This window comes from Carya illinoinensis, chromosome 5, assembly GCF_018687715.1.
Source record: "Carya illinoinensis cultivar Pawnee chromosome 5, C.illinoinensisPawnee_v1, whole genome shotgun sequence".
Classification (NCBI taxonomy): domain Eukaryota; kingdom Viridiplantae; phylum Streptophyta; class Magnoliopsida; order Fagales; family Juglandaceae; genus Carya; species Carya illinoinensis.
Window position 1 is genome coordinate 35117452 of NC_056756.1, and position 9683 is coordinate 35127134.

The 9683-nt window shown below is 42.5% G+C and overlaps 1 protein-coding gene across 1 annotated transcript; it reads right to left on the reverse strand.

The window, feature by feature from the left end:
• Positions 1–343: 343 nt before the first annotated feature.
• On the reverse strand, positions 344–1006 carry LOC122310291. The gene has a single exon (XM_043124172.1). It carries the CDS (start codon positions 1004–1006, stop codon positions 344–346), a length of 663 nt encoding a protein of 220 aa, XP_042980106.1.
• Positions 1007–9683: the final 8677 nt, after the last annotated feature.

Here is a 9683-nt window from a genome sequence, read left to right on the forward strand (position 1 = left end):
TCTAATTAAAGTTATTAATACTTAAAATATACTTATAAAATAATAATCTTATAAGTGATTTGTGATGTAATTTTGCAATATATTTGTGATTTGGAATGTGATTATAACAATTGTTGTGTTTACTACTGAGCTGCTGGATTTTAAAATTATTTTTATATGCAGTTAAACCTTAGACCTTGTCAAGAGTTATGGCCAAACATTCTTTTAAAGAATGTTTGGACACAACTCTTGAATTGTTCAAAATGAACAGCTTGAGATTCTATCATCTATATGGCATATATATTCTTTTTTTTTTTAGGGGAAAACTCTTGTGCCATTTCATTAAGAAAGAGAGGAAATACATTTAGGAATGTCCTCCATTGTGACAATTACATCTGAAATGGAGAGAATTTTTTGCTAACAAGTGAGCCATAAGGTTGCCATTTATCCTTACATGAGAAACCTCCCAGTTGGCAAAACTACTAAGTAATTGCTTAGCTTCACAGACGAACATGCTAGCACTTGTGCCTCCTTCTTGGTCATTAGAGAGTGCCTTTGTAACCTGCTGTGAGTCACCTTCAATAATTATCTGGTGTAGGCCAAGATCAAGACCAAATTTGACAGCTTGTAGTGCTCCATAGGCCTTTGCAAGTAGAGGATTGGGAAACATCTCTTTGCTAGTTCTCATGGTTGCAATTATGTGGCCTGAATTGTCTCTTACCACCACACCTACTCCAATCCTACCATGAACCTTGTCCATTGCCCCATCCCAGTTCAGCTTAAACCAATTCAGAGGGGGAGCCTGCCAGGAAGCTGCTGAATTGCAGGGTTTTCTGGAGGCAAGCCCACTGGATGGACCTTCTTCTATAAGTAGCATTAACATATGATGAGCCTCACTGATAAGCACAGAAGGGTGAGCAAACTCCCCTTGGAAAAGAAAACAATTCCTTCTCCACCAAATCTTCCTGATAAAAATAGCAAATTCTTGGATTATGTGAGGAGGCATGGTTCTTAGTAGTGCTTCCATGATCTAAATCATTGACAGCTAAGGAGGGAGGAATTTTTGTAAACTTTTAGAGGAGCCACTCCATACATCTCTAGCAGCCTCACATCTCTAAAGTGCATGAACCGTGTCTTCTACTTCCACCTTGCAGAAAGGATAGAGGCCATTCTCCACAATCTTCTTCTTAAAGAGGTTGAGTTGAGTAGGGAAAGACTCAAGGCAGGCTCTCCATAGGAAAACCTTGTCCCCTGGGGAAACCTTAAGCTGCCAAAGTTGTTTCCATACCTCCTTGTTTGAATTGCTGGATGAGGCATGGCCCTTGCCTGCGATTACCCTCTCATATTCCAAGTGATAGGCACTTTTGACAGAAAAAATGCCATCACTTGTACCTTGCCAAGTGAGTTTGTCCTTGCTGTTGAGAAGGCTGAGGGGAGTTTTGAGTATAATGGAAGCTTCTGAAGGATCAAAAATGTCTCTCACTAGGTTTGCATGCCATTGCTTAGATAAGGGGTCAATTAAAGCTGAGACATATGCATTATTGTCCAAGATCCTAACAGGACTTAGTGGTTTGCTTGGGATGGAGTGAGCAATCCATTTATCCTTCCATATGGAGGTATCAAGGCCATCACCAATCCTCCAGAAAGAGCCAGCCTCCACTAATGGCCTTGCTGACAAGAAGCTTCTCCAAATAAAGGAGGGTTTAGAACCTATTTTTGCTTCTTGGAAAGTGGAGTTAGGGTAGTATTTGGCTTTCATTACTTTGGCTGCAAGGGAATTAGGATGCTGAAGAAGCCTCCAACATTGTTTGGCCAGCATTGCCTTGTTAAAGGCCTCGAGATCCCTGAAACCCATTCCCCCTTCAAGCTTAGATTTTCCCATCCAGCTCCAAGATAACCAGTGAATTCTATGCTCTTTCTCCTACTGCCCCCACCAGAAGTTGTGTGTTGCTCTACTAATTTCATTGAGCAAGGAGCATGGGAGTTTGAACACACTCATGGTGTAAGTGGGGAGAGCTTGAATTACAGCCTTTATGTATATCTCCTTTCCTGCCTGAGATAGAAGCTTGACCTTGTGATTGCTCAACCTCAGTCTAATGCTGTCCAGGATACCTTTAAAAGTTTTTTTTTTTGTTCTTTCCCACCACAGAAGGTAGGCCCAGGTACTTTTCACAGGTCATGGCAGACCTTACTCCAGCAATAGAGAGGATAAAGTTTTGAGTAGCTCTAGCTGTATTCTTACTGAATAGGATGGATGTCTTCTCGAGGTTGAGCCTTTGTCCTGAGGCTTGTTCATACATCCTCAGTAAGCCATGTAACCTGCTCCATTCAAATGCATTGGCCTTGCAAAATAGCAAGCTATCATCAGCAAAAAATAAGTGGGAAATTCTGAGCTGACCTTTGGCAATTGGAATCCCATGGACTTGACCTTTTGCTTTAGCTTGACAAATAAGGTTACTGAGTGCTTCAACACACATGATGAATAGGTAAGGTGAGATGGGGTCACCTTGCCTTATTCCTCTTGATGGTTTGAAGGAGTCTTGGGGGATGCCATTGACTAGTAGTTCATAGGAGACCGATTCTATGCATTCCATAACCAATTCCACCCATTTGCTGTAGAAGCCCAACTTGTAAAATACTGCTCTGATGAAAGGCCATTCAAGCCTATCATAGGCCTTGCTCATGTCAAGTTTGAGGGCCATGTACCCTTCCTTCCCTGTCATCTTACACTTCATAGTGTGCAGAGCCTCAAAGGCCACTATTATATTATCTGTTATAAGTCTATTTGGGACAAAAGCTGATTGAGTATAGGAAATAATCATGGGCAAGATATTCTTTAATCTGTTAGCTATGGATTTAGAGATCACCTTATAAAGGACATTACAAAGGTATATGGGTCTAAATTCTGTCACTTTTGAGGGGGCCTTTTTTTTGGGAATCAAGGTGATGAAGGTTTTATTAATTTCAGCAATACTCTTATTGAAATTTAGAGCTTGGAGAGCTGCAGCACTGACCTGAGGGCCTATAATAGACCAGTGATGTTGATAGAAGGTTGCTGGAAAGCCATCTGGTCCTGGTGTGCTGAGGCCCTCCATCTGTGATAGTGCTTCCTCCACTTCTTTGCAAGTGAATGGTCTGGTAAGGCTTTCATTTTGAGAAGGGGTGACTCGAGGTTCCAAGGAGTCTAGGCAGGCAAAAATGTTGGTGGGGCCTGAGGTGGAAAAGAGTTCTTTATAGTAGTCTTGGAAGAGAGCACTGATTCCTTCTTGGGATTGCACCTCCTGTGCATTAGCATCTTCCATTTTTTTAATCATATTGGCCTTCCTCCTTTGAGTGGCACAATGGTGGAAGAATTTAGTGTTTCTGTCCCCATCCCTCAGCCATTTCTGTTTTGCTCTTTGTTTCCACTTGATGTTGTCCTCTTCTAGCAGTCTATTACAGTTTCGTTGGACCTGTTTGATGTCTTCATTGAGTTGACCCCTATTGGCTTCTTGCAGGTCAGATAAGAGGACCAATTGGTCCTTGATTTCCTGTTGATTCTTACTAGAGGAAACCCTCTTCCATTGCTGCAATTTCTGTCTACACCTTGAGAGTCCCTCATTTGTCTTGCTCAGGATATTCCCAGCCAGTCTAGGTAAGTTCCAAACTTCCTCAACCAGCTTGTAGCACTCTTGTTTTAGAGTCCAACTGGCCTCAAATCTGAAAGGTTTGGCAATCATAGCATTGCCTTGGAGATCCTTGAGTACCATGATCTGAATGGGGCAATGATCAGAACTTAGTGCTGGTAGGGTGAGGACCCTTGAGTTAGGGAAAAGATCAGTCCAAGTAGCATTACAAAGGCCCCTATCTAGCCTTTCCTTAATGAAAGCTCCCCCATGATATGGCATATATATTCAATTAAAACTCTTGTGTTAGTCAATTAAAATTTCGGTTGTGCATTATCTTACATTATTCGGGTATGTGGCTCGTAAGTTTCTCGGCCCATGAATAGGGTCGACGACTTATTATGACCAGCATACTTGGAGAATTGTAGAGAAATGCTGCCTACATTTTTACTAACATACGAATTTTGGACTGAGTATATATGCGATATAGATGATAGTCTCTCAAATGGGATATGACCAACTACCTTAAATCAATAGTTTCTTGATAGTGTTTATCTCATAAATTGGGTTTTTTTATAGATGGATAAGAGTTAAATGTTGTTGGGAGATAGACTTGGTCGAGACTTTAAGGAATATGCACAAGGGGTGAAGTATTTCTTAAAATTTGCTTGCAGGAGTGTTGACAGTCAAGGATTTATAAGATGCCTGTGCAAGAAGTGTAAAAACCTTAGTTCATATATTATGATCGTAGTGGTCAAAGGAGCATTTTCCATGCAATAACAAATCCCTTGTTTTGGTCCTCTCCTACGGACGGTTGAGGTTTCTTGCTTAGTCCTGTGACTAAGCTGGTGTCTCTTAGGTGCAAGCCTTTAGAGTTTTTTCTTAACAATGGAGAATGACATCACCCAATGTTGGTGCAACCTTAACCTTACTGAAGAAGAGCAACAAGAGTTCCATCTACCAGAGGATGCAGTCATGACTACTAAGCTCAGAGGCAACCACTGCCTCCCGGCTATGATTCTCAATGATCGATATGCTAACAGGGAAGCATTCAAGTCCACCATGTCCAAAGTGTGGAACACAGAAGGATGGCTATCGTTTAGGGACTTAGGTTCCAACAAGTTTTTGCTCGAGTTCCAGCTCATTTCTAATAAGGAGAAGGTCTTACAGGGAAGACCCTGGTCCTTTGATCGTCACCTTATCAATCTCAAGGAGTTTGAAGGAGTTTTGACTCCAAACGAGGTGTAATTCAACATAGAACTCTTCTGGGTACAAATACATAACCTACCATTTGTAGGGATGAACGAGATAGTGGGGAGGAGGATAGGTGAAACTATAGGCAGGGTGCACCTGGTAGAGGTGGATGATTAGGGGTGTGGATGGGGGAGTTTTCTAAGAATAAGGGTAGAAGTCAACATTACTAAACCTCTGAAGAGAGGCAGAAAGATCAACCTGGAAGGGAAACAATGCTGGGCTTATTTCAAATATCAACGTCTTCCCACGATATGCTACAAGTGTGGATTACTGAAGCATGGTAACGGCAAGTGTCCTAACTTTAACCTGGCCCTTCAGTCCCAAGAGCAGTATGGTCAATGGCTGAGGGCATCCACTGCCCCTCATCACCAACTCTCGATGAAGAAGTATGGAGGGCCACCTTCATCCCTTTCATAGGGATCTCCCACACAAGAACAAAGCCAAGAGGAAGGTGCCCAGCAAGGTGGTAGTGGCAATTCTCAACCACCACCAGAGGTGGAGGTCACATGGCAGGATCCACCAGGTATTGTCCAGCAGTCCACATCTTTGTCCAACGAGGATAACAGCTCCCCTTTTGTACAGGCCTGCAATCTACCACACTGCTATGAGGCAACTCAAAACATGAGTAACCAGAAAGTGTACAATGGTGAATTTTTGTTTATTCATGGGATTGCAGGACACAAGTCAGTACACAAGAGCCAAAAATTATATTTTTCTATGAAAAGCTCCTGCAGTCTTGTCGAGCAAAGCCTTAAGGTCAAGGCAAAATCTTCAAAGCAGTCCACTCCCATGAAAGGTAGGGTGAAATCTCCTAGGGGACAGAGTAGCAAGAAGATCCCAGTAGGTGGAAAAGGGTCCCCAACTAATAAGAGGTGGAAGCTGAGAGCACGAGTTGGCCCATCTAGCAATATGGACCAACCAAAGGGAGGGATGATGGGCCTTGCACAACTCAACAAAGCCTAGAAAAGAAAGGCCCAACCTGAGATAGGAACTAAAGCTAAGAAGATGCTAAGGCTTCTTGATGAGGAAGAGGTTGAGGGAATCAGTGCAGGGGCAGAGGCTGCATACCCTCATGAAAATATTATGCTGGAACTGCCGAGGGTTTGGGAACCCTCAGACAGTTCGTGAGCTTCACTTATTGGTGAAGCAAAAGAACCCCCTAGTAGTGTTCCTATCAGAAACTAAATGCAGAAGAGAGAGGATGGAAAAGACTAGGAATAAGCTTGGACTTGATCAAAGTTTTGTGGTTGACAGTATAGGCAAGAGTGGTGGATTGACACTCTTTTGGAAAAATGAAGTGAATGCTCAGTTGACTTCCTACTCTAAGAGTCACATCGCAGTAACCATAACACCTGAATATGGGGGACGACCTTGGTTGCAATCAGGTTTTTATGGGAACCCATCAGCTAAGAAAAGGAAAGGTAGGTGGTAGTTGCTGAAAATGTAAAGCTTGAGAACTAAACCCCATATCTATGCATGGGGGATTTTAATGAAATTCTCAGTATGGCTGAGAAGTCAAGGGCCATCTATAGGCCTTTCGCTCAGATGGAAAGGTTTAGGGAAGCTTTAGATGCGTGTGAGCTTAGTGACCTGGGCTACATAGGCTCTAAGTTCACATGGAGCAACAAAAGAGATGGAGGTAGTTTCACTAAAGAAAGATTGGATCGAGCTATGGGAAATGCAACCTGGCCATTACTTTATAGCAATTGGGAAGTTCATGTTCTACCTGTCATAAATTATGATAATTCCCCTTAGTTGATTGTATGTGACAATGGGGTAGGTATGTTGAGGAAGGGGCATAAGTTCTTTAGGTATGAAGCCAGCTGGTCCAAAAAAGAAGGGTGTAAGGATACAGTAGAAAGGGCTTGGATGATAACTTTCCATAGGGCCCATTCCCTAAGCTTTATCAAAACTGGACTAGCTAAATGCAGACATCACCTGAGAAGCTAGCAGAAGACAAGTGCAGGTAACCAGACCAAACAAATCAAGCTGAAAACTGACATGATTCAACATCTGTAGGAGTCAAACCAAGGGGACCTTAATGACACCATAAGAGACCTGCAAAGAGAGTTGGATGAAATGCTAGCAGGAGAGGTAACCAAATGGAAGCAAAGGTCCAAGCAGTTCTGGCTCAAGGAAGGGGATAAGAATTCCAAATGTGCATCCCAAAGAAGACAAACTGATACCATAAAAGTAGTGCAGAATGATAGAGGGGAATGTGCTTGAGAACATGAAAGCATATGCTCTCTCTTCCAAAGCTTCTACCAGGACCTCTTCCAATTAATCTTCTCACCCGAAAGGCATTGAAGAGGCACTTCAAGATATGGAGCCAATGGTGACACTAGAGATGAACAGAAATTTGCTAGTGGAATGCACTTTTGAGGAAGTTAAAAGTGTTGTGTTTGAGATGCAACCCCTGAGCTCCCCAGGCCTAGATGGATTATCTGCTGGATTCTATCAAGACAACTGGACTATAGTAGGAGACAAGGTGTTCTCAGCAGTGAAGGATTTTTTCTCAACCAAGTCAGGAATAGGAGAGGTAAATGATACTTACATCGTTTTAATTCCTAAGAAGAAGTGTCCTGATTTAGTTACTGAGTACAGGCCTATAAGCCTTTGTAATGTCCTATATAAAATTGTTGCCAAGGTCTTAGCAAATAGGTTAAAAGCCTTCCTGCCATCCATCATTTCACCAGCCCAAAGTGCCTTTGCACCAGGGCGGTTGATATCAGATAATATCATTGTGGCATATGAGGCTATGCACTCAATGCAATATAGGATGAGAAGCAACAAAGAAGGGTATATGTCCTTGAAACTGGACATGAGCAAGGTTTATGACAGAATAGAGTGGGCCTTCTTGGAAGCTATCTTGAGAAATTTGGGATTTGCATAAGCATGGACTAAGCTTATCATGGAGTGTGTAACTTCAATGAGGTACTCTCTTCTCATCAATGGAGAACCTCAAGAAACCTTCCTCCCAACCAGAGGGTTGAGGCAAGGGGACACCCTATCCCCTTACCTCTTTATCCTGTGCTCTGAAGTTCTTGGTGGGATGCTTGATAAGGCTAAAGAGAAAGGACTAGTAACTGGGTTTCCCTTTGCCAGGGGCTCTCTATTGGTTAACCACCTCTTTTTTGCAGATGATAGCGTGCTCTTTTATAGAGCCAATGCACTAGAATGGAGTAGATTACTCAAGATCTTGAACTCATATGAAAATGCATCTAGCCAGAGGTTAAACATGGACAAGATAACAATTTTCTTCCACAAGAACACCAGTACAATCAACAAAGAAACCATCCTAACTACAACTCAAGTGAAGGAAGCAAAAGCTTTTGAGAAGTACTTAGGCCTTCCCTCATATGTGGGGAGGCATAAACTAGCAGCCTTCAGGCCCATATTAGACTCTATTAGAAACAAGATCCAGAACTAGAAGATGAAGTTCATATCCCAGGCAGGACAAGAAGTTCTCCTAAAATCTATTGTCCAAGCCATCCCAACTTACTGCATAAGCATCTTTAAGCTCCCAAGGCCATTCTAAAGACCATCAACAAGCTAATGCAACACTTATGGTGAGGAAGTAGAGAAGACAAAGTCAAAGCCCAATGGATTCCTTGGAAGAAGATTGTACAGACAAAAAATGTAGGGGGCTAGGGTATAGGAACTTTAATCACTTCAATATAGCCCTCCTAGCAAAGCAGGGATGGAGACTCATATAGCAACCCCACTCCCTTGAAGCCAAAGTTCTAAAAGCAAAGTACTTCTCAAAAACTGACTTCATGAGTAGCAAGTTGGGCAGTAATGCCTCATACCTAAGGAAGAGCTTTATGGAGGCTAAACCAGTCTTCGAAGAAGGTCTATTCTAGAGAATAGGAAATGGGGACTCAGTATACATAGGGAGAGACAAGTGGATACCCCAACCCACTTCATATCGGGTTCAATCCCCTTTAACTGACAGGCACTCAAGATGGCAAGTGAGTGAACTGATTGATAAGCAAGAGAAGACATGGAACAAGTCCATATTGAGAGAGGTCTTCTCATAGGAAGAAGCTACTATTATTAGCAAGATTCCCATAAGCCTAAGCAGGAGCCCTAACTAACTAATCTGGAGACTCACAAAGAATGGACTATTCACAGTCAAAAGTACTAATCATCTTCTAGGGGAGATGGAGGTGTGTTCAAAGGGGCAAGCATCCATTAGTTTGAGGAACAGTGATTTCTGGCGCAAGTTTGGAAGTTAAATGTGCCAAATGCCACCAAAATGTTGCTTTGGAGAGCCTCTCATGAGTCCCTAGCCACAAACCAGAACCTAAACAAAAGAAGGATAAGGGAGTTTGCACTATGTCCTATATGTACCAGAAAACCAGAATCAACTAAACATGCCTTATGGATGTGTCCCTCAACTCAAGATGTCTGGGGTGTCAGCTCGAGAAAACTACAAAAAGAGAGTGGTCGAGTCTCAATTCCCAAACATAGTATGCCACATGTTTTCAGTACTGGATGAAAATGACATGTCAACCTTTGCTTCCATAGCTCACCAATTGTGGAAGAGAAGGAACCTATATATATTTGAAGGCAAGTTTGAAGCCCCTGAGACAGTGGTGAAAACTGCCACTCAGATAGCACTCGAGTACAAGGAACCAAATAGCATCTAGGGGAGTAAGGACAAACTAGTAGTTCCATTGGTTCAAAGCTGGTCAGCCCCTCCTTCGCATGTGTTTAAGACAAATTGGGATGCTTTAGTAGACAAAGCATAGTGCAAAGTGGGAATTGGGGTGGTGATTAGAGATTGGAATGGTCAAGTGGTTGCCACCCTTAGATCCCAAAGTGACCCTTTCCCTGATCCTT